At 45.3% G+C, this 25549-nt stretch overlaps 1 protein-coding gene across 1 annotated transcript in view; it reads right to left on the reverse strand.

The window, feature by feature from the left end:
* The window catches only part of dnah10 (dynein axonemal heavy chain 10), a 337567-nt gene that overhangs the window by 21262 nt on the left and 290756 nt on the right, over positions 1-25549 (reverse strand). Inside the window, exons 69-75 of the mRNA XM_080207920.1 lie at positions 24784-24967; positions 19882-20082; positions 14898-15107; positions 10983-11078; positions 8522-8693; positions 2386-2517; positions 267-478 (exon numbers count right to left, since the gene is read on the reverse strand). Coding sequence (XP_080064046.1) covers positions 267-478; positions 2386-2517; positions 8522-8693; positions 10983-11078; positions 14898-15107; positions 19882-20082; positions 24784-24967 — 1207 coding nt within the window. The remainder of the gene's footprint in view (positions 1-266; positions 479-2385; positions 2518-8521; positions 8694-10982; positions 11079-14897; positions 15108-19881; positions 20083-24783; positions 24968-25549) is intronic.

The raw sequence follows: 25549 nt of genomic DNA on the forward strand, positions 1-25549 counted from the left end.
AATCTGTGGAATTCCCTGCCCAGTTAAGGCTACCTCATTGAATGTTTTTAAGGCAAGGATAGATAAGTTTTTGAACTGTAAAGGAATTAAGGGTTATGGTGAGCAGGCGGGTAAGTGGAGCTGAGTCTATCAAAAGATCAGCCATGATCTTATTGAATGGCGGAGCAGGATTGAGGGGCCAGATGGCCGACTCCTGCTCCTAGTTCTTATGTTCTTATTCTAGATTTGAATGAATGGATTCTCAGAGCTGGAAGCAGCAGACCTACCCTCTGTAATTCCAAAAGGGACCGCGACATTCGGTCAATCAGATGATTAAAACGCTCGAGTTCTTGCAGCAAGACCACTGTCGTTGGTGTAATTTGCAGTGCAAATTTTTTATAGATAGTGTCAAGATCAAACAGCGCTGGAAGTTTGCTTTCAATGTCTTTAGCCACATGGCCGATGTACTCATCACGACCCATTCCAGTGCCAGATTCCCCTAACACAAAAATATTCAGTTAATTCCCCCCAATATCATTCAATGCAATTCAACATTAACAAAAGCAGAGGCTGAAAATCTGAAGTAAAAACCGGAAAATGCTGGAAACATTCAGTAAGTTTGGCAGCATCTCACTATGTTTATTGTATCCAATATTACACAGCCCTCCTAAGAACAACCCAGTATGGGAAACAGGCCCTTTGGCCCAACGCCTCTTTAACTAGAATTCTGCACTGCCCTCTCCTCAGTGAAAACACAGAATCCTGCCCACATTTTCTTCATCTATACATGTTACCATGTACATCTCTGATAAGTCCTACCCTTCCCTTAGTTATTCTCTTGCTTTTAATGTGTTGGTAAAACATATTTCAGATTTTCTTTGATTTACCTGGCAATATATTTTGTAACTTCTCTCTGGTTTCCTGATTTCCCTTTTTACCTCACCCCTGTTCTTTCTAAACTCCTCTACGCTTTCTACAGTATGAAGCTTTCTGTGAAGGTCAGGGCTTTCTTTTTTTGCTTTATCTCAGTCTGTTTGCTTCTGGGTAACCAGGGGCTCCAGAACTGGCAATATCTTTGTCTACGCTGTGTCGGCAGAACTTCACCTTTCAACGTCTCCCATTGATTTGCGGGAGAGAATACATGATTCAACTTGCACAAATGACTTAAATATTCAGAAATTCACATGCTGTGAGTACGGGCAGTAGTTGTTGCATCGTCTAAGCATTGTCATTAATTCCACATGAATTTAAATTTTGCTGGAGATGTTGCAACAAAACAGGTTACAAATTAACCATGACTATGGTGTGAAATCACTTTCAATGGATCAATTTTTAACACAGTGGGCCTGATTTTACCATTTTCATCCTAAGTGAGCACAATTCAGATCCAACACGGAAACCTGCTTCCAGGCACCCCCACACGCAATCAGCCTGAAAAAAATCGCCAGTCTGAATTGCACTGTGGGCAGAGCTCATCACACCTGAAGTGCTGCTGCTCTATCTGGAGCTTCAACTGCGCACGTGCAGTAAAAAAAATACAGAAACGCTCCCCTGTCACATTGCTCCCGGGCCGGATAAAGTGGATAAAGTGGCCCGGGAGCAATGGCCCCCACAGACATCACCTCCACCCCTACAACATAATTCCCCCCCTTATTTACCCACACTCTCGCTGCCCAGACCGATCACAACCCCCTTCCCCCCTTCCCCTCCACCAATCGCCCAGAGTGGCAGTGGATCCTGCCAGCCCCTCCCCTCCCCCCTAACAGGGATCCATCTGACCCACCTCCTCACCCCCACCCTACCACCATCACTGATCTAACTTAGAGAGCCACCAAGAGCTCGGAACTTACCCCTTCAGAAGCTGGAGCGCCCGAAACAGACCTTTGCTGAGCATGTCTGTTTTGTGCCGAATCTGGATGAGCAAACGTGATGGTAAAAGGGGAAATACTGGTAAGTTTGAGTGTCCAGCCCATTAAGGCAACTTAAATGCATGCAAATACATTTAAATGGCCGTCACGCCCATTTCGGGCATGGTCCCAATCCAATTTCAGGGCTTGGTAAAGAGGGAATTGGCACAGACATGGGCAAGCATCGCATTATTCGCCTCATGTCCAACTTTACCAAGTTTCTGTGCCCGAAAATGGGTGCAATGCAATGGTAAAATCGAGCCCATAGACTGTCAACACCATTGATTACTGCGCAGTGCTTGTTGATTAATCTACCCAAATCAAGCTGCAATTAGTAATATGTAGTTCAAATGAATTAACTTAGCTACTTACGTTTTCAACCATATGTGAATATTGTGCTCAGAGCAGTTTGAAACACTGTTAAAAACAAGTTAGTATCGAAGATTTGCACACAGACACCAGGTAAGAAGAGATTCAAGCGATTCTAACGGAAAGATACCTGTTTGAGGTTGCAGATCGATCAGGTGTTCCCACATGCTTCGAGCCGCTTGCGTATAGTAACCAATCTCAGCATTGGGATGAAGCCCAAACACCTCGGGAGTGTTGGCAAGTGGAAGAGATTCAATTTCCTCTGAAAATTATAATATTCCAAAGTGTTATTGTTAAATATATTTTCAAAAGGCAATAAAATATCTAATTATAGGAACAGGCCCTGTTTACACTGATGGGCTGCGCTAAGCCCATTTAGAGCCATGGAGTTTGTACAAATTTTTAAAGCACTTTCTAAAAGCCACACAGTGGCAGATTAACCATTAGGCTGAGTAGGCTTAAGCCTAGGGGCCCGGAAAGGAGGGGGGCCCAAGAACAAAAAAAAATTGGTTTAACCCTTTTAAGGGTGAATAAATTTTCATAACTCTACCCCATGGGTGAATTAATATAATACCTATAAATAGAGGAGCTTTACATGCTGTTACCGACACATCTGTAAGCCAAAAAACACGGAAGCTTTTTAAAGTACAAATGTAAAGAAAATGAAAAATAAATGAATAAAAGGGCTGTAATTGGTTCATATAACTTTATGTTACACATGTCGTACATTATACATAGTACGACGATATAAGTTATCTAACGTCACTTAATTCTATTCAACGAAAGGTAGGGGAGGGGGCAGGGGGCAAGGTCAGGGGGGCCTTACTAAAGCTCAGCCTAGGGGTCCGGTTGGTAGTTAATCCACCACTAAAGCCACATATTTTACACAAAGTGGCATACAGGAATCAGCAGATTCCTCTTGTGGGTTCAAACACCCCTGCCTCAGGAGAGAACACAAGAATTCACTACTGACCGATGTGACTTGATGTGAGTCAGACCAAATGGTAAGTGAAATCCATCGCCATTTCATCGCCAGGGACCAGGTTCAATTCCTGGCTTGGGTCACTGTCTATGTAAAGTTCTGCACATTCTCTCCGTGTCTGTGTGGGTTTCTTCCCACAGTCTGAAAGATGTGCTGGTTATAGTGCATTGACTCAAACAGGCACTGGATTGTGGCGACTCAGGGAATTTCACAGTAACTTCATTGCAGTGTTAATGTAAGCCTTACTTGTGACACTAATAAATTAACTAATAATATGATGTACGTATATATTGTAAATGATTCAAATACAAAGCACCCCCGGCTGTTAAAAGCATCAGTAAAAGTAAAGTCATCATAGTCTCTAAAGAACATTGGCTGTTCTCCCCTTTGATGGGGGAGAGCTGATTGGTAGTTATTTAACCTGAGGGTCAAGAGACAGGGTTGAGAAGACAGGGGCTTCATGAATAACCTCAGCAGATACGGGAAAACCACAGGTGTGAAAAGCCACAGCATAGAACACTTATCAAATTGACAAACTGCTTTATTGAGGCAGTGCTCTGATGGGCTGTTTTGTGGTGATGGAGTCCAAGAAGCAGAGATGATGTGGAGATGCCGGTGTTGGACTGGGGTAAACACAATAAGTGGTTTCACAACACCAGGATAAAGTCCAACAGGTTTATTTGATAGCAAACCCCACTAGCTTTCGGGCCTCTGACCCTTCTTGAGTGGACCGTTCTGATCACAAACAGACACACACGCAATTTACAAAATACTGATTAGAATGCGAGTTTTTACAGCTAATCAAGTCTTACAGGTACAGACAATGTGAGCGGAGAGAGGGTTAAGCACAGGTTAAAGAGATGTGTATTGTCTCCAGACAGGACAGTTAGTGAGATTTTGCAAGCCCAGGCAAGTCATGGGGGTTACAGATAGCGTGACATGAACCCAAGATCCCGGTTGTGGCCGTCCCCATTTGTGCGGAACTTGGCTGTCAGTAGAAGAAGCAGAGAGCCAAGATGCTGCCTTCATCATGTGAACATATCTAAGCAGCCAGGGAACCAATATAAGAACATAAGAACATAAGAAATAGGAGCAGGAGTAGGCCATCTAGCCCTACGAGCCTGCCCCGCCATTCAAGAAGATCATGGCTGATCTGTCGTGGCTCAGTTCCACCTTCCCGCCCTCTCCCCATAACCCTTAATCCCCTCTCTTATCAAAAACCCATCAACCCGCGTCTTAAAAATATTTAGCGAGGCAGCCTCCACCACTTCAACGGGCAGAGAATTCCAGAGATTCACCACCCTTTGAGTGAAGAAGTTCCTCCTCAACTCCGTTCTAAACCGCCCCCCCTTTATCTTGAGGCTGTGCCCCCTAGTCCTACTGTCTTTTTTGAGCAGGAAGAGTCTCTCCACCTCTATCCTATCCATCCCATTCATCATCTTATACGTAATACTCTGAAAGGGAAAGAGGGGCTCGCTTATGCCCTGTTCCAACTTCAAGTTCAGCCAAGAGAACTACCTCCTGGCATTTCTCTGGCACACCGCTGCTGTGGATGTCAGGGTGCACACAGATATTGTAATAGGAAAAGAAAGATAAAGTGGTTTGGAATGCACACAGGTGTCACAGGTGTACAACAACTGTGTACGAGAACACAAGAAACAGGGGCATGAGTCAACCATTCAGCTCCTCGAGCCTGCTCCACCATTTAATATGATCATGGCTGATCTCATCTCAGCCTCATCTCCACTTTTCTGCCCGTTCTCCATAACCCTTCAACCCCATTACTGATTAAAAATCTGTCTGTCTCCTCCTTAAGTTTACTCAATATCCCAGCATCCACCGCCCTCTGGGGCAGTGAATTCCACAGGTGAGGACTTTGCTGCTTTGACAAAGGGTCACCTGGACTCGAAACGTCAGCTCTTTTCTCTCCATACAGATGCTAGCAGACCTGCTGAGATTTTCCAGCATTTTCTCTTTTGGTTTCAGATTCCAGCATTTGCAGTAATTTGCTTTTATCTGGAGGCTAAAGTTTATTTGTCACAAGTAGGCTTACATTAACACTGAAATGAAGTTACTGTGAAAATCCCCATGTCGACACACTCTGGCATCTGTTCGGGTATACTGAGGGAGAATTTAGCATGATCAATGCACCCAAGAAGCAAATCTTTTGGACTGTGGGAGGAAACCAGAGCACCTGGAGGAAACCCACGCAGACACGGGGAGAACATGCAGACTTCACACAGATAGTGACCAAGGCCAGGAATTGAACCCAGGTCTCTGGCGCTGTGAGGCAGCAGTGCCAACCACTGCACCACCATGTTGCCCGAAACTGAACTGAAGCCAGAAGTAGTAACAGTGAAAAAATCAAAGTGAAATGATAGAATGCCAGTTTCACTTTGACTAAACTGCCAAACCATAGCCAGAACTGAGCATGGGAGAGCCAGTCAGGGTACAAACTTTCTACACTCGCAACAGAAATGACAACTTGGGATATGAGTAGAGTAGTTGTCACCTCAATTGTAGGGAGTGGAAACGATCAACCAATTGTACTTGTGCAAGCTCAGGTATCAACTAGTGAAACTGTCCCTCCACTGCAGTGGCACGTCCAAACAACGGGATCTCACCAGCTGCACAGAGCACAGAACAACTATCAGCCACAGTGGCCCACAAGTCCCCAACAACAGAAGTGGAACAACTGTTAGCACAGCAACAACCGTCAAGGGAAAGACACTCCCAGGAGAAGGAACATCACCCAGACGCACAACCAACAACAACATGCACACGTATCATTAGCAGGCCTGCATGGTTTAAGGATAATGCACGTGCAGAGACTGATGAGAATAACAAGCAGTTTGTTCATGCATGCAAATAGTCAGGGATAACATGGAAAACTCTCCATTACACATGATACTATATGCAAATCTATCTTACATTCATTGGGAAATAGAGAAATTTTGTGTTTTTTCATGAAAAAGGGGTGTTTAGGTTTCGAAATCCAACTAAATGTCCGATCAGACTTGCTATTGTGTAAGCTCTATCATGAGGATTCTCACTGCAGACAGCCATCTTGCAGCCAGTTCACTGAAGACATTACACACATTTCTCATGCACCCCTGAAATGGAGGAACCCTCAACGCTCCAGCATCACTGAGGGATAATGAGGATTGAAAAGGTCACCAGCACCAGGTCCCTCACTGATACATGCAGCACAAAGCATTCAGGAATGTGAGCGACACTCTGACGTTCAGGATTCCACTAGCAAAGCTTTCACATCTAAAGTTATTTTTATAGGTTGCCGCAACATAGCAAAATGTTAGAAAATTATAAGAATGTAAGAAATCTTGCTTCTTAATTCTATATTCTTCCACAGGATATGGGTGACATGGGCTAGGTCAGCATTTATTCTCCATCCTGATTTACTGAATGGCCTCCCAGGCTATTTAAGAGTCACATTAGGCCAGACTGGGTAAGGACGGCAGATTTCCTTCCCTAAAGGAAATTAGTGAACCAGATGGACTTTTGCCACAGTTGATGAAGGTTTCATGGTCACCATTAGTAAGGCCAATATTTAAATTTCAGATTGATTAACTGAAGTAAAATTCCCTCAGCTGCCATGGTAGGATTTAAACCCATAACATCTTTGATGTACCCCCCGCCTCCCTGTCACGCGCACACTACCCTCCCGATCAGCCGCACACTCTCCCCCCGTCACGTGCACATTCCCCCCCATCACACACACACTCCCCCCATCACACGCACACTCACCTCGTCACATGCACACTCCCCTCTGTCACACGCACACTCCCCCCCGTCACGCACACATTCCCTCGTCAAGCACACACTCCCCCCATCACATAAGAACATAAGAAATAGGAGCAGGAGTCAGCCATCTAGCCCTTCGAGCCTGCCCCGCCATTCAATAAGATCATGGCTGATCTGAAGTGGATCAGTTCCACTTTCCCGCTTTCTCCCCATTACCCTTAATTCCCTTGTCTGTCAAAAACCTATCCACCCGTGTCTTAAATAAATTCATGACTATCATCAAATATAAATATACACACACACTCTCTCCCCATAAACCACACACACTCTCTCCCATTAACCACACACACTCTCCCCCCATAAACCACACACACTCTCCCCCATTAACCACACACACTCTCCCGCCATTAACCACACACACTCTCTCCCATTAACCACACACACTCTCTCCCCATTAACCACACACACACTCTCCCGCCATTAACCACACACACTCTCTCCCATTAACCACACACACTCTCCCCATTAACCACACACACTCTCCCCCCATTAACCACACACACTCTCCCCCCATTAACCACACACACTCTCCCCCCATTAACCACACACACTCTCCCCCATTAACCACACACACTCTCTCCCATTAACCACACACACTCTCCCCCCATTAACCACACACACTCTCCCCCCATTAACCACACACACTCTCCCCCCATTAACCACACACACTCTCCCCCATTAACCACACACACTCTCCCCCCATTAACCACACACACTCTCCCCCCATTAACCACACACACTCTCTCCCCATTAACCACACACACTCTCCCCCCATTAACCACACACACTCTCCCCCATTAACCACACACACTCTCCCCCATTAACCACACACACTCTCCCCCATTAACCACACACACTCTCCCCCCATTAACCACACACACTCTCTCCCCATTAACCACACACACTCTCTCCCCATTAACCACACACACTCTCCCCCCATTAACCACACACACTCTCCCCCATTAACCACACACACTCTCCCCCCATTAACCACACACACTCTCCCCCCATTAACCACACACGCTCTCCCCCCATTAACCACACACACTCTCCCCCATTAACCACACACACTCTCTCCCCATTAACCACACACACTCTCTCCCCATTAACCACACACACTCTCTCCCATTAACCACACACACTCTCTCCCATTAACCACACACACTCTCCCCCCATTAACCACACACACTCTCCCCCCATTAACCACACACACTCTCCCCCCATTAACCACAAACACTCTCCCCCCCATTAACCACACACACTCTCCCCCCATTAAGCACACACACTCTCTCCCCTTAACCACACACACTCTCCCCCCTTAACCACACACACTCTCCCCCCTTAACCACACATTGTCAACTATTACAACATCATTGTAAAGATGAAAGACATGCGTGTGTTGTTTGAAGGGAGGCTGGGGCTATTCACAGTAAAATGTTGCATTTTATTTCAAAGCATTTACCTGTGTAATCATCTTTAATTTCACCATCTGGAATCTTGTAGTCGACTTCATCATTATGGAAGAAGTGGAATGGCTGGAAAGTGTCAAATATGAAGTCCCCCAAGAATTCGTCCATGTATGTAGTTAAGATGCGTCGATCAAAGCTGTCAATACAACGGCCACCGTACATAACCTGTGACATCATTCCAGAGGGAAGGTAGAAAGAATACTCAGAACAAGTTTCTTTTCCAGTTGGGGGTGGGTTATACTATTAGCTCATGCAGAGTCAAATATCAGAAACATCACTTTCATTATTAATAAATACCACCAGCAGTGTCACACCAACAGGCATTGATTCTGCTAAAATTGTCAGGAATTGTGCTAAGTTTAAAAATAGTGATGTTCCTCGTTGCCTTTCATTTGCAAAATATATAAGGGGGGAAAGATACAGACACAGGATTCTCTGTCCTTTCTAGACATTGTGGTCGAGAGAGTAGCATCGGGGAAATTAGTAAAGAAAGATTTACTTTCTTTAACAATTTTAATTATCTCAAAATGTCCCAAAATACTTTACAACTCAGAAAGCTCCATTAAACTGTATTCACTATTGTCAGTGTACTCACTATTGTTAAAGTGTAACACAGGAGCAAGCTCCCACAAACAGCAGCGAGATAATGATCAGTTTTATGTTGATTGAAGGATAAAGATTGGTTAAATCATTCAAAGATAAACCTACTGTGCCTCTTTAAAATAATGCCATGGGATCTTTTACATCTACCTGACAGAATGGTCAAGAGCTCAGTTAAACATTTAATTGGAAAGCTGGCAAAGACAACTATGCGGCATTCCCTCAGTACTGACCCTCTGACAGTGCGGCACTCCCTCAGTACTGACCCTCTGACAGTGCAGCACCCCTCAGCACTGACCCTCTGACAGTGCAGCACTCCCTCAGCACTGACCCTCTGACAGTGCGGCACTCCCTCAGCACTGACCCTCTGACAGTGCGGCACTCCCTCAGTACTGACCCTCTGACAGTGTGGCACTCCCTCAGTACTGACCCTCTGACAGTGCGGCACTCCCTCAGTACTGACCCTCTGACAGTGCGGCACTCCCTCAGCACTGACCCTCTGACAGTGCGGCACTCCCTCAGCACTGACCCTCTGACAGTGCGGCACTCCCTCAGCACTGACCCTCTGACAGTGCGGCACTCCCCCTCTGACAGTGCGGCACTCCCCCTCTGACAGTGTGGCACTCCCCCCAGCACTGACCCTCTGACAGTGCAGCACTCCCTCAGCACTGACCCTCTGACAGTGTGGCGCTCCCTCAGTACTGACCCTCTGACAGTGCAGCACTCCTTCAGCACTGACCCTCTGACAGTGCGGCACTCCCCCCAGCACTGACCCTCTGACAGTGCAGCACTCCCTCAGCACTGACCCTCTGACAGTGCAGCACTCCCTCAGTACTGACCCTCTGACAGTGCAGCACTCCCTCAGCACTGACCCTCTGACAGTGCAGCACTCCCTCAGTACTGACCCTCTGACAGTGCAGCACTCCCTCAGCACTGACCCTCTGACAGTGCAGCACTCCCTCAGTACTGACCCTCTGACAGTGCAGCACTCCCTCAGCACTGACCCTCTGACAGTGCGGCACTCCCCCCAGCACTGACCCTCTGACAGTGCGACGCTCCCTCAGTACTGACCCTCTGACAGTGCGGCACTCCCTCAGTACTGACCCTCTGACAGTGCAGCACTCCCTCAGCACTGACCCTCTGACAGTGCAGCACTCCTTCAGCACTGACCCTCTGACAGTGCGGCACTCCCCCCAGCACTGACCCTCTGACAGTGCAGCACTCCCTCAGCACTGACCCTCTGACAGTGCGGCACTCCCCCAGCACTGACCCTCTGACAGTGCGACGCTCCCTCAGTACTGACCCTCTGACAGTGCGGCACTCCCTCAGTACTGACCCTCTGACAGTGCAGCACTCCCTCAGCACTGACCCTCTGACAGTGCGGCGCTCCCTCAGTACTGACCCTCTGACAGTGCAGCACTCCCTCAGCACTGACCCTCTGACAGTGCGGCACTCCCTCAGTACTGACCCTCTGACAGTGCGGCGCTCCCTCAGCACTGACCCTCTGACAGTGCGGCACTCCCACAGCACTGACCCTCCGACAGTGCGGCACTCCCTCAGCACTGACCCTCTGACAGTGCGGCACTCCCTCAGTACTGACCCTCTGACAGTGCGGCACTCCCTCAGCACTGACCCTCTGACAGTGCGGCGCTCCCTCAGCACTGACCCTCTGACAGTGCGGCACTCCCTCAGTACAGAAATGAAATATGCTCTCAGACTTTTGTGTCATGGAAAGAAATGTACTGTAGTTAGTTCCAAGTAAATCAAATTAAAATCTGTTAGAAATAATTAGCCAACCATACAGTTGGTTTGAATTGTGCAATATAATAAAGGTGTTACAGGACTTTGCAGTACCTCTCCAATTAAATACTTCAGACTGCCCCAGGGTATTTTGGGGTCATTCTGTTCAAAAGCCTTTGTCAGGTAAGTGTTCAGAATCTCCATACAGACCTGAGGAAGTAGAACAAATAGACAGATGAGCTTCCAGCCTGTGCCTTTTTAAAAACAACATTGTAATTGGCAAACAGGTTATGAGAGAGGTGGATATGTGTTTATGTGATTTGCATTATTGTGCTGAAATGTCATTTGCTTATACAATTCCATTTAATTACAGATTTGTCTCAAAGATAAGACTTGCATTTAAATAGCACCTTCGTGACCCCACGCTATCACAAGTGTTTTACAGCTAATGTATATCTGAAATGTTGTTTCTGATGCAATCGGAAACCCAGCGGCCATTATCCTGTGACTGCAAGATTAGATCAGAAACACGGAATTCTATGGAGAGTAACTCAGCTCCTGATTTCTCTAAGGCTATTCACCATTTTTTCTTTAATTCATTCAAGGAATATGGGTGTTGCTGGCTAGGTCAGGCCCATTCCTAGTTGCCCTTGAGAAGGTGGTGGTGATCGGCCCATGGCTACGAGGCAGAAATCAGGAATGTTATACAAATCTCTTCCCTTGCTTGGATGAGTGTAGCTCCAACAATACTCAAGATGTCCAACACTATCCGCTACAACTCTCACCAACTTTTACAGATGCACCATAGAAAGCACTCTTTCTGGATATATCACAGCTTGGTATGGGCTCCTGCTCTGCTCAAGACCACAAACAACTACAAAGGTCGTGAATTTAGCCCAGTCCATGACGCAAATCAACATCCCATCCATTGACACAGTCTGCACTTCCCGTTGCCTCGGAAAAGCAGCCAGCATAATCAAGGATCCCATGTACCCCGGACATTCTCTCTTCCATTTTCTTCTGGGAAAAAAGATACAAATGTCTGGGGTCACGTACCAACAGCTTCTTCCCTGCTGTTGTCAGACTTTCGAATGGACCTACCTTGCATTAAGTTGATCTTTTTCTACACCCTAGCTGTGACTGTAACACGACGTTCTGCACTCTCTCATTTCCTTCTCTATGAACGGTATTCTTTGTATGTATAGCACGCAAGAAACAATACTTTGTACACTAACACATGTGACAATAATAAATCAGATCAAAATAAATTACTGTTCAGAACAAAAGAGCCCACTTAATCAGCACTCCACCCACTACCTTAAACATTCACTTCCTTCACCACTGACACACAGTAGCAGCTGAGTGTAATGTCTACAAGATGCAACTGCAGGAACTCACCAAGGCTCCTGAGGCAGCACGTTCCAAGCCTGCAACCTCTACATGCATGGGATCACCATCACATGTAAGTTCCCTCCGAGCCGCATACTTTTAAATACCTTTAACCTTCTCTCTCTTGGCCCTTGTTCCTGGCCCCTCACTAGCTGGAATCTACTTCTATCACCGCCTGACATTCTTTCGCAGTTTTTAACACTTTTCTCATATCAGTAATCTGCATTAGTCTAACACAAAAAGGACCACATTTTCAAATCTTTCACTGAACTTGCACTGGAATTTCTTGAAGCCTCAGCTTCTTTCTTTGTGTGGAGTCAGATACTGGTGTTCGAAATGAGTTTATTTTATTTAACCTCATCATTACCTCTTGGTTTTTCTATTTCTATGTTTTGTGACTTCGGCATTCCATTAGTTTTACTTTAATGCCATGTTTTATTGTGTCCCGACACTCTGGCTTTCCCACAGCACTGAGTCTACTTCCAGTTACAATCTAATGAATGTAATGTATATGTTGCTGCTGCTTGGCTAGACAGCAAGCTGACTGTCAAACACCAGCGCTGGGCCTTGCATCCTAACACAGGGACTTGTCTCAACATTTCCCACACACCAAGTTCTCAATCTTAACCTTCTCTCAGGAGAGTGTGAGTATCCAGAATAGAGCTGGTTAAGACTATAAGGAATAGGAGCAGGAGGAGGCCATTCAGCCCCTCAAGCCTATTTCACCATTCAATAAGATCATGGTTGACCTTGTCTTGGCCTCAACTTTCCTACCAGTTCTCCATAACATTTTAACCCATTACTAATTAAAAATCTGTCTTATTTCCTCAAATTCACTCCCTGTCCTAGCATCCACTGCACTCTGGGTAGTGAATTCCACAGATTTACAACACTTTGAGGGAAGTTGTTTCTCCTCATCTCTGTTTCAAATCTGCTGCCCCTTATCTTAAAACTATGACCTTTTGTTGTAAATTGCCCCACAAGAGGAAACAGCCACTCCAGGTCTACTTTGTCAATACCTTTTATCATCTTGTATACCTCAATTTGATTATACACCTCATTTAGATCTCCTTTCATTCTTCTAAACTCTAGGGAGTTTGGGCCTAAACTGCTCAATCTCGCTTCATAAAACAAAACCCTCATCTTTGGAATCAGTGAACCTCCTCTGAACCACCTCTAAAACAATTACAGCCTTTCTCAAATAGGGGGATCGATACAGCACACAATGTTCTCAGTGCAATCTCACTAATGCTTTGTACAGTAGCAGCAAAACTTCACTGTGTTTATATTCTATTCCTTTAGAAATAAATGCCAAAATTCCATTTGCCTTCCTTATTACCTACTACACCTGCATACTAGTTTTCTGCAATTCATGCACAAGAACACTCAGATCCCTCTGCAGCAAAGCATTCCAAAGTCTCTCTCCAAAGATAATAAGTTGTCTTTTCATTTTTCTAACCAAAATAGATAACCTCACACTTACCCATGTTAAACTCCATCTGCAACATTCTGGCCCACTCACATAACGTATCCAAGTCCAATAGTAAATATCTTATTTCCTCATTGCAACTTATTATCCTACCTGTTTTAGTGTCACCTGTAAATTTGCCTAGAGTACGTTCTATCCTTGTATCTAAATCATTAATATAGATTGTCAATAGCTGGGGCTCAAGGATTGAACTCTGTGGCTCCCCACTAGATACATCTTGGCAACCGGAAAAGGACCCATTTATCCTGGCTCTCTACCAGTCTGCTATCCAAGCTAATAAATTATGCCTAAACTCCATGTAATCGTACCTTGTGAATTAACCTTCTGTATGGCACCTTTTCAAACCCCCTCCTGAACTCCAGATGTATTACATCCACAGTTTCCCCATTATTCACTTAGCTTGTTACATCTTCGAAGAACTCTTAACAAATTAGTCAAACATACTTGACCCTTCACAAAACCATGCTGATTCGAATAGATTGTGTTTTGACTTTCCAAAATAACTTGGTATTACTTTCTTAGTAATCAATTCTAACAATTTCCCAAAGACAGACGTTAAACTGTTCTATAGTTTCCTACTTTCTGCCTTCCTTTCTTTTTGAAAAAGGGCGTTACATTGGCATTTTTCCAATCCACCGGTGGTGGACTTCTTTACAGCTAGCTTACAACAGAACCACAGAAGTATGTTTTGCTCCTGCCTATCTGGAGAATAGAATAACATTGGATAGCGCTGCCAAGGCTGTCTGCCGGGACCTCCAACTCACAAATACAATTATTTCTCCCCACTTGCATCATCGCTAATTCATTAGGAAACAAGGCACTAGTTACACATAAACAGAGAATGGTGGAAAAACCCAGCAGGTCTGGCAGCATCTATGGAGAGAGAAACAGGATTAAAGTTTCAAGTCTATATGACTCTTACATATGAGATATATAGACTCCAAGCATAAACTCTGTTTTTATCCCTACAGATGTTGCCAGACCTGCTGAGTTTTTCCAGCATTTTCTGTTTTTGTTTCAGATTTCCAGCATCTGCAGTATTTTGCTTCTATTTTAATGAACCAATGAAATCTGTTTTGTTTTACATCAATTGTTAAAACATATACAAGTGAAAAGGATAAAAGGAAAATTAAATCCAGAAGCTCCTTTACCAGAAAATCAGATTCGTTGAAATCATACGACACATTCCATCCAATTTTGCCGTATTTTCTCCGTTCCTGGACCACAGCGTGAAAGAAAGCCAGCACGTAGACAAGGGGCTTGTAAGCAGTGTGTGGACACGTCAGCAAGGCTTCATGACTGATCTTGAAATAAGTAGCTCTCATGTTCAACTTCAGACCGTTGGGTGGTTCTGTAACAACCTGCAGTAACCAAGTATAATTACTGGTTAGATGTTAGTGACTAGTGTTAGTGAAGTGAAGTTTATTTATTAGTGTCACAAGTAAGGCCTACATTAACGTTGCAATGAGGTTACTGTGAAATTCCCCTAGTCACTACAATCCGGCACCTGTTCTGGCCAATCCACCTAACCAGAACGTCTTTCAGACTGTGGAAGGAAACCGAAGCACCCGGAGGGAACCCACGCAGACAAGGGCAGAACATGCAGACTCCACACAGACAGTGACCTAAGCCAGGAATCAAACCCGGGTCCCTGGCGCTATGAAGCAGCAGTACTAACCACTGTGCCGCCAGTAGTGAACTGGGTAATGTTACTTGTCAGTGGGTAGTAATCCAGGAATTGTTACTGTTTGAGGGCAGTGAGACTTTGTTATTGGATTTCTGACCATCTGAGTGACAGATTAATAATAATCAGCTATAAGCTGATAAATGGGTAGCAGGGGATTGGATCAGAAAGATCTCAAAACTGCTTCTTCAGACAACAGCAGAATCTTGTATTTATATCATAAAACATCAGAAGGTGCTTCAACAGGAGGCAAAATCTGAGGTTGACCCACAGGTGATATTAGGACAGATAGCCAAACATTTGGTTAGAGAGAAAGAATTTAAGGAATATCTTGCACAAAGGAAGACAGGTAATGAAACAGAAATGTTTGGAGGGAGAACTTCAGCACTTTGGGCCCAGGCAGCTGAAGAAGGCCTTCAGTATTGGAGTGATTAAAATTTGGAATGCCCAAGGACCCAAGGAGTAGCACAGAGATCCAGGAGGAGCTGGGGGTAATTACAGTGAAGGGTGCGGTCATCTGGGATTTTAAGAACAGCATAAGAATTATGAAAATGAGACATTGCCGGACTGGGAGCTGGCGAACATAAGAGTGATTAGGATGTAAGTGGGGCTTGGTGTGTTTTTGGAGGCATGGTGACACAGTGATTATCATTGCTGCCTCTCAGCACCAGGGTCCCAGGTTCAATTCCACATTCTACCTGTGTCTGCGTGAGTTTCTCCGCGTGCTCAGGTTTCCTCCCACAATCCAAAGATGTACAGGTTAGCTTGATTGGCCATAGTAAAATGACCCTAGTGTCAAGGGGATTAGCAGGGTAAATGCCTGGGGGTGCACGATTAGGGCTGGGGTTGGATTGTGGTCGGTATAGACTCGATAGGCTGAGTGGCTTCTGTCTGTACTGTAGGGATTCTATGACGATCTCTGACATGAAGCAGTTTTGAGATGGAATTCTCCCATCAGAATCTAAGTCCTGTGGTGGGGTCAGGAACATGGCTGAGCTTCCCGCTGTGGAGGCCGGAGTAAATAATGCTGCATCGTCCGGCCATGACCTCATTAAATATGCACCCGGGGGTTTTTTGCTGTATTATGTGGTGGGTCAACCGTGATGGCGACAGTCCCACCGGGTGCCCAACATTCCTGATCCATCAATGAGAAGATGGATCTCCTGAAAAAGATGGATGTTCAGGAACACTCGAGGCTGGAAGATGGAACTGAACCTGGGAGATCCATCTTATAGATTCTCCCTCCACCCACAGTTGTGGTGTTCCCATGTTCAAGGATGAAAATCAGTTTCATACAAGCCTCCAGTGTGATTCCTGATCCATTAGGGCAGGCACCACTCGAAATTCACACTGGCATGAAACTAATTGTTGGACTCCTGCCAAATTCTCTTCCCTCTCCACCTCCCCACAACACAGCCCACCATTGAACCCACTGGTGGGCCGACAGGGAAAATCTGTCCCTGGATAAGCTCAGGTGTACAGAGGGTAAAATGTGGGAATGCTGAAATAGTTGTGACTCGAGATAACAAAGGCAAGATTGAGGATATTAGCAGTGGAGATGAGGATGGAGATTGAATTACTCAGTCCCAGCTTCTCCAATCTAAAGATTATTTATTAGTCACAAGTAAGGCTTACATCAACACTGCAATGAAGTTACTGTGAAACTCCCCTAGTCATCACACTCTGGCACCTGGTCGGGTCAATGCACCCTAATCAGCATGTTTTTCAGAATGCGGAAGGAAAAGAATAAAAAAAATTACATCCCTCCATGCCTACACCGACCATGCTGCCCGACTTAACTAAAACCCCCTACCCTTCCGGGGACCATATCCTTCTATTCCCATCCTATTCATGTATTTGTCAAGACGCCCCTTAGAAGTCACGACCATATCCGCTTCCACTCCCTCCCCCGGCAGCGAGTTCCAGGTACCTACCACCCTCTGTGTAAAAAATCTGCCTCGTACATCTCCGTTAAATTTTGCCCCTCACACCTTAAATCTATGCCCCTAGTAATTGGCTCTTCTACCCTGGGAAAAAGCTTCTGACTATCCATTCCTCAGAAATAAGTGGATGTATTAGTGAGAGATGGTTTTGTGAAGGGGAGGTCCTGTCTCATGAACTTGATCAAGTTTTTTGAGGAAGTCCATTCCTCTCATTATCTTGTAGACTTCTATCAACCTCCATCACTCCAATAAGAACAAACCAAATTTCTCCAACTCTCCTCATATCTAATGCCCTCCATATCAGGCAACATCCTCGTAAATCTTTTCTGTACCCTCTCCAAAGCCTCCACATCCTTCTGGTAGTGTGGTGACCAGAATTGAACACTATATTCCAAGTGCGGCCTAACTAAGTTTCTATAAAGCTGCAACATGATTTGCTAATTTTAAACCCAATACCCCGGGTGATGAAGGTAAGCATGCCATATGCCTTCTCTACCTTCTCCACCTGCATTGCCACTTTCAGTGACCTGTGTACCTGTACACCCAGATCCCTCTGCCTATCAATACTCTTAAGGGTTCTGCCATTTACTGTATATTTCCTATCTGAATTAGACCTTCCAAAATGCATTACCTCTCATTTGTCCGAATTAAACTCCATCTGCCATCTCTCCACTCAAGTCTCCAACTGATCCTGCTGTTTCCTCTGATGGTCCTCATCACTATCCACAAATCCACCAACCTTTGCATTATCCACAAACTTACTAATCAAACCAGTTACATTTTCCTCCAAATCATTTATATATATTACAAACAGCAAAGATCCCAGCACTGATCCCTGAGGAACACCACTTGTCACAGCCCTCCATTCAGAAACGCACACTTCCACTGCTACCCTCTGTCTTCTTTGACCGAGCCAGTTTTGTATCCACCTTGCCAGTTCACCTCTGATCCCACTGCAACTTCAATGTCTGCACCAGTCTGCCATGAGGGACCTTGTCAAAGGCCTTACTGAAGTCCATGTAGACAACATCCACTGCCCTACCCTCATCAATCCTCTTCGTCACTTCCTCAAAAAACTTGATCAAGTTCATGAGACAGGACCTCCCCTTCACAAAACCATGTTGCCTCTCACTAATACATCCACTTATTTCTGAGTGGGAATAAATCCTGTCTCGAAGAATCCTTTCCAATAATTTCTCTACCACTGATGTGAGGCTCACCGGCCTGTAATTTCCTGGATTATTCTTGCCACCTTTTTTAAACAAAGAAATAACATTGGCTATTCTCCCATCCTCTGGGACTCCCCTGTAGCCAGGGGAAGTCCCAGAGGAGACCTGGAAGAGGCCCATGCAGACAACGTGCAGACTCCACACAGACAGTGACCCAAGCTGGGGATCAAACCAGGTCCCTGGCACTGTGAAGCAGCAGTGCTAACCACCGTATACTGTGCTGCTCCATCCAATCTGTCCACATAACTGAAGTCTCTCATCTCTGAATCTATTCTTGTGAATCTTTCTTTCCACATCCTTTCTAAACTGCGGCACCCAGACCTGGATGCAATAATCCAGTTAAGGCCAAACCTGTTTTTAATGCAGCTTTAACACAATTTACTTACTTTTGTATTCAATGTCCCTATCTTTCAAGGATGCTATATACTTCATTAATTATTCTTTCAACTAATCCTGCCAAGTTCAATGACTCATGCACATTTACACCCAGGTCCTTCTGCTGCTCCTGTGCCTTTTATTTTATATTGTTCCACATTCTTCCTTTCAAAGTGGATTACACTTTTCATTCTTCTCTGCTTAAAATGTCTCATCTTGTTTGTCTACCAACCTGTCTATTTCCTTTTGAAGTTCTAACAATACTTCCAGGTCCATGGATGCTGAAATTTTGTCCTGTATTGCAAGATTAGACCAATAACAGAAGTAGGCATAGAGTCATAGAGGTTTACAGCAAAGAAACAGGCCCTTCAGCCCAACTTATCCATGCTATAAACCCAAAGATCAAAGCTAATCCCAACTGCCTGCATTTGGCCCATATCCCTCCATACCATCTTACCCGAGTAACTATCTAAATGCTTCTTAAAAGACAAAATTGTACTCGCCTCTGCTACTACCTCTGACAGCTTGTTCCAGACACTCACCACTCTCTGTGTGAAGAAACTGTCCCTCTGGACCCTTTTGTTCCCCTCTCACCTTAAGCCTATGGCCTCTAGTTGTAGGCTCTCTATCTTTGGGAAAAGATATTGACTATCTACCTTGTCTATGCCCCTCATTATTTTATAGACCTCTATAAGATCACCCCTCAGCCTCCTACACACCAGGGAAAAAGTCCCAGTCTATCCAACCTTTCACTTGGTTGAGGCACTGGAGGTTGCCAGCATCCTGGCCAGTTTTAGACATTGCTTTTAACAGAGGTGGAGAAAAACGAATGCTGTAAATACATGACTTCATCGTTATCCATTCTGCATGTCTGAATAGCGCGTGTTAAAGTTTCCAGATGTACCTTCAGTGAGTTCTGAAGTATTCCAATTGGGAAGTCTTGGATTGGGTCAGTGGTCAGCCATAAGCGGAAGTCGGGATGGGGCCTGTGAATCATTTCCAGAGCTTTTTCCAGTTCCTTCAGCCATTTCACCAGGAGGTGACAGTTCTGCAACATAAGCCACTGCCCACGAGCGACAGCTGTCTCCAGCAACTGCAGTGCTACCTGGCAAAGAGAGGGGAAAGGAGCACCTCACATATTAACACGGTGTGGTTACACAATTGTCTGTTGGTTATTGGATTGTAGTGCTTATTTTGGTAATGAAGGAACACAGTAAACTGTAACAACGTGAATATCTTTTGGAGTTAATTCCGTCTGGAGATGGCTGAAGAACAGCCAATGTGGTTCCGCTATTTAAGAAGGGTTGTAGAGATAAACCAGGGAACTATAGAGCAGTGAGTCTCACATCAGTGGCAGGGAAACTATTAGAGAAGCTTCTGAAGGAGGCAATCTATTTCCACTTGGAGAGGCAAAGCTTGATCAGGGATGTCAGCATGGCTTCATCAGAGGGATGTCATGCCTAACAAATCTGATTGAACTTTTTGAGGAGTTGACCAGGTGTGTAGACAAGAATAGTGCAGTCAATGCAGTTTATATGGATTTCAGCAAAGCCTTTGACAAGGTCCCACATGGGAGCCTTGTGAAGAAGGTAAATTCACACAGGATACAGTATAATTTGATAAAGTGGATTCAGAATTGGATCAGTTGTAGGAGACACAGTGTGATGACAGAAGGCTGCTTTACTGACTGGAAGCCAGGTCCAGTGGCATACCACAGGGACCTGTACTGGGCTCCCAACTATTCGTCATTTCTATAAATGACATTGATGACTATGTGGGGGGGGGTAGGATTAGTAAATTAGCTGATAACACAAAGATTGGACGAGTGGTTAACAGTGAGATGAAGTGTCTTGGGCTACAAGATATAGGCGGAATTAGTCAAATGGGCAGATAAGTGACAGACGGAATTTAACCCTGAAAAGTGTGAGCAGGTCACTTTGGAAGGAATAATTTGACAAGAAAGTACTCAATGAATGGTAGGACACTAGGAAGTTCTGTGGTACAAAGAGGCCTTGGTGTATAGAACATAGAACACTACAGCACAAACAGGCTCTTCGGCCCACAAGTTGCACCGATCACATCTATTTTACCAAGCCATAGAACTATCTGTAACTTCCAATGCCATTAGATCCCATGTACTCATCCAGAAGTCTTTTAAAAGACCCCAGCGAGTTCGCCTCTACCACCACCGAAGGCAGCCGATTCCATTCACTCACCACCCTCTGAGTGAAAAACTTACCCCTAACATCTCCTCTGTACCTGCTTCCCAGCACCTTAAACCTGTGTCCTCTCGTAGCAACCATTTCAGCCTTGGGAAATAGCCTCCGAGAATCCACCCTATCTATTCCTCTCAACATTTTATAAACCTCTATCAGGTCGCCTCTCAACCTTCGTCTCTCCAGGGAGAAGAGACCTAGCTCCCTCAACCTATCTTCATAAGGCATGCCTCCCAATCCAGGCAACATCCTTGTAAATCTCCTCTGCACCCTCTCAATAGCTCCCACATCCTTCCTGTAGTGAGGCGACCAGAACTGCGCACAGTACTCCAAGTGGGGTCTGACAAGGGTCCTATAAAGTTGCAGCATTACCTCCCGACTCTTAAACTTAATCCTCCGATTAATGAAGGCCAGTACACCATACGCCTTCTTGACCACATCCTCCACCTGCGAGGCCGATTTAAGAGTCCTATGGACTCGGACCCCAAGATCCTTCTGCTCTTCAACCCAGCTAAGACTCCTACCCTTGATATCGTACTCCTGCATCTCGTCGGTCCTGCCAAAATGGACCACTACACATTTATCCGCATTGAAGTCCATCTGCCACTTCTCTGCCCAGTCTTGCATCCTATCTATGTCATGCTGCAACTTCTGACATCCCTCCAGACTATCCACAACATCACCAACCTTCGTATCGTCGGCGAACTTACTAACCCATCCCTCCACTTCCTCATCTAGGTCATTTATGAAAATGACAAACAGCAAGGGTTTGTCCACAGATCTCTGAAAGCAGAAGGGCATGTTAGTCAGGTGGTGAAAAAGGCACACGGGACATTGTCTTTATCAATCGAGGCATAGATTATAAAAGCAGGGAAGTCATGTTGGAATTGCATGGAACTTTGGTAGGACCACAACTAGAGTACTGTGTACAGTTCTGGTCACCACATTATCAGAAGGATGTGATTGCACTGGAGGGAGTGCAGAGGAGATTCACCAGGATGCTGCCTGGGATGGAACATTTAAGTTATGATGAGAGCAGAGAAGACCGAGGGGTGATCAGATCGAGGTACACAATATAATGAGAGACATGGACAGAACGGGTAAGGAGTAGCTGTTTCCCTTTAATTGAAGGGTCAGTCGCGAGGGGACATAGGTTCAACATGAGGGGCAGGAGGTTTAGGGGGGGATGTGAGGAAAACCTTTTTTACCCAGAGGGTGGTGAGGGTCTGGAATGCGCTGCCTGGGAGGGTGGTGGAGGCACGATGCCTCACGTACTTTGAAAAGCATCTGGAGGATCATAACATTAGGACATAAGAACATAAGAAATAGGAGCAGGAGTAGGCCATCTAGCCCTTCGAGCCTGCCCCACCATTCAATAAGATCATGGCTGATCTGTCGTGGCTCAGTTCCACATTCCCGCCCTCTCCCCATAACCCTTAATCGCCTCGCTTATCAAAAACCCATCAACCCGCGTCTTAAAAATATTTAGCGAGGTAGCCTCCACCACTTCAATGGGCAGAGAATTCCAGAGATTCACCACCCTTTGAGTGAAGAAGTTCCTCCTCAACTCCGTTCTAAACCGCCCCCCCCTTTATCTTGAGGCTGTGCCCCCTAGTCCTACTGTCCTTTCTGAGCGGGAAGAGTCTCTCCACCTCTATCCTATCCATCCCATTCATCATCTTGTACGTCTCAATGAGATCTCCCCTCATTCTTCTAAACTTTAACGAGTACAAGCCTAGTTTAAACAGCCTCTCCTCATAGCTCAACCCCCTCAACTCCGGCATCAGCCTAGTAAACCTCACTCGGTTTACTAGGATCACTCGGTACATTATTACATTCAGGGCTATGGGCCAAGTGCTGGCAGATGGGATTAGGTGGGAGTTCAGGTGTTTCTAATGTGTGTCGGAGCAGACTCGATGGGCTGAATTAATCCAAATACATCTTTAATTTGATTTTCTTCTATCTCCACTTCAATGTGGATGCAGTATTGCTTTAAATTTATTTTAAATGGGTTAAAGTAATGGACCGAAGAATGCTCCAAAAACACATTAAACATCCATCTGCTAATTCCATCAATGCCAATGTCCAGATTTTGGTGAGGTTTTGGGCCAGTGAGCTGACGAATGGGAAAAGATATTGACTATCTAGCTGATTTATGCCCCTCATTATTTTATAGACCTCTATAAAATCACCCCTCAGCCATCTACGCTCCAGAGAAAAAAGTCCCAGTCTATCAAGCCTCTCCTTATAACAGACCAAGATTCCAGGCTACAGCCCTGGTCCTTGCTGATCCTGGGTGGGAGGCTGAGTTGGTGTCTATCCCAGACTGGGTGGGTGTAGGGACACACTGGCATTAGACAATCAATCAACCAAGGCTCCTACTTCCAGGTCACACCTCAGTATCATTTGCCAGAAAGCGGACATAGATGCATGGCTGGGTTTTTGCAACAAACCCAGCCTGCAGGTGCAGCAGGTGGTCAGGAAGGCGAATGGGATGCTGGCCTTCATAGCGAGGGGGATTGAATATAAAAGTGGGGAGGTCTTGCTGCAACTGTACAGGGCACTGGTGAGGCCGCAGCTGTGTGCAGTTTTGGTCGCCGCACTTACGCAATGATATTTTGGCCTTGGAGGGAGTGCAGAGGAGGTTCACTAGGCTGATACCGGAGTTGAGGGGGTTGAGCTATGAAGAGAGGCTGAATAAACTAGGCTTGTACTCGTTGAAGTTTAGAAGGATGAGGGGAGATGTCAATGAGACGTATAAGATGATGAATGGGATGGATAGGATAGAGGTGGAGAGACTCTTCCCGCTCAGAAAGGACAGTAGGACTAGAGGGCACAGCCTCAAGATAAGGGGGGGGGGAGCAGTTTAGAACGGAGTTGAGGAGGAACTTCTTCTCTCAAAGGGTGGTGAATCTCTGGAATTCTCTGCCCATTGAAGTGGTGGAGGCTACCTCGCTAAATATATTTAAGACACGGGTAGATTGGTTTTTGACAGGCAAGGGGATTAAGGGTTATGGGGAGAAGGCAGGAAAGTGGAACTGAGCCACTTCAGATCAGCCATGATCTTATTGAATGGCGGGGCAGGCTCGAAGGGCTAGATGGCCTACTCCTGCTCCTATTTCTTATGTAGGCATGAATGGGTCAGGCTGCACTGTGAGACTCTCTCTGGGCAGAAGTAACTCATCTAGGTTCATGCATCAAGAATGAGTATGGAAGCAAGCTTCTGGAACTTTATGGAGTCAATTTCCAGCAGACACCAGCATCTTGTTGGGAAAAAAGCTGGAAATAAGGGAATTGTTTCACATTGCATGGTGTAAACATGTTACTCCACCCCACCTTACTCAAGCTTCCACTTTCTCCAGATCTCAGGCTGTCTGGAATATTCATTCTGCCAGTGTGAACATATGGCATATAACCATGGTCTGTGACGTACAGGCAAACCCACAGTACTGATACTCCAGAAAGCAGGACAGGGATGGTTGAATGAACATATATTTGCTGCGGATCTAATGGCAGAGCTGAGAGACAGTACTGACATTGCAAATTCAATGAGTTTTTCCATTATTCTCCAACAGACACGGTTTATATACCTTTTCTTGCCCTTGTCCCATAGCGAGGAATTTAAGTCTACTTGTTCCAAAACCTGACCTCTCAGCCAGCTTTAAGAGATCAGAAGCTGGATCGGAGCCAGGGCTCAGGATGAAGACAATGGGAGAATTTGCTGTGCTTTGTTCAAAGATGGCCTCAAAACTAATGACGGGAGGTTGAACAAACCTGGTGAAAATGGAAAGGATTAAATCAGCAAACTGAATGAACATTTTCTGGTCAACAGCATTTAATATTGTTTTTCTAAATCTATTGGTATTTGACAGTTTTGAGTTGAAATAAAAGGACTATATATCTGGTGAGGCTGACAAGACGGTAACAGACTATTGAATTAGCTTTTTGGTACACAGTGATTTTGCCAGAAAGTCATTTTTAGCACAAAATAAAGATCCATGGATTCGAGCTGTTTAATGAGATAAACACAGGATGGCCTGTTCTGGAGAAACCCTTCCTAATTTGTTGAAGGGACGGACACACGGCTGCAGTTTTCCTGTATCTATTATTTAGAATGGATTCTAATTGTATTGAGAAACTCACTCAGATTACCGGCTGCTACCTGATACACCTGAAGCAACACTGGAGCACAGTAACAGCTAGCCAGATTTATTCATTCCAGCAAAATAAATTCTGCCTCCCAGCATACAAATGTATTGGTAACTGGAAAGTACTCGGCAATTCCAAAAAAGGATAATTGAAGACAGTTGTAATAGGCTTAACCTGACCCATTTCTCGCAATAAACTCCAAGAGGA

This window comes from Carcharhinus amblyrhynchos, chromosome 20 (assembly GCF_965287045.1).
Source record: "Carcharhinus amblyrhynchos chromosome 20, sCarAmb.v2.hapA, whole genome shotgun sequence".
In the NCBI taxonomy this organism is placed as follows: domain Eukaryota; kingdom Metazoa; phylum Chordata; class Chondrichthyes; order Carcharhiniformes; family Carcharhinidae; genus Carcharhinus; species Carcharhinus amblyrhynchos.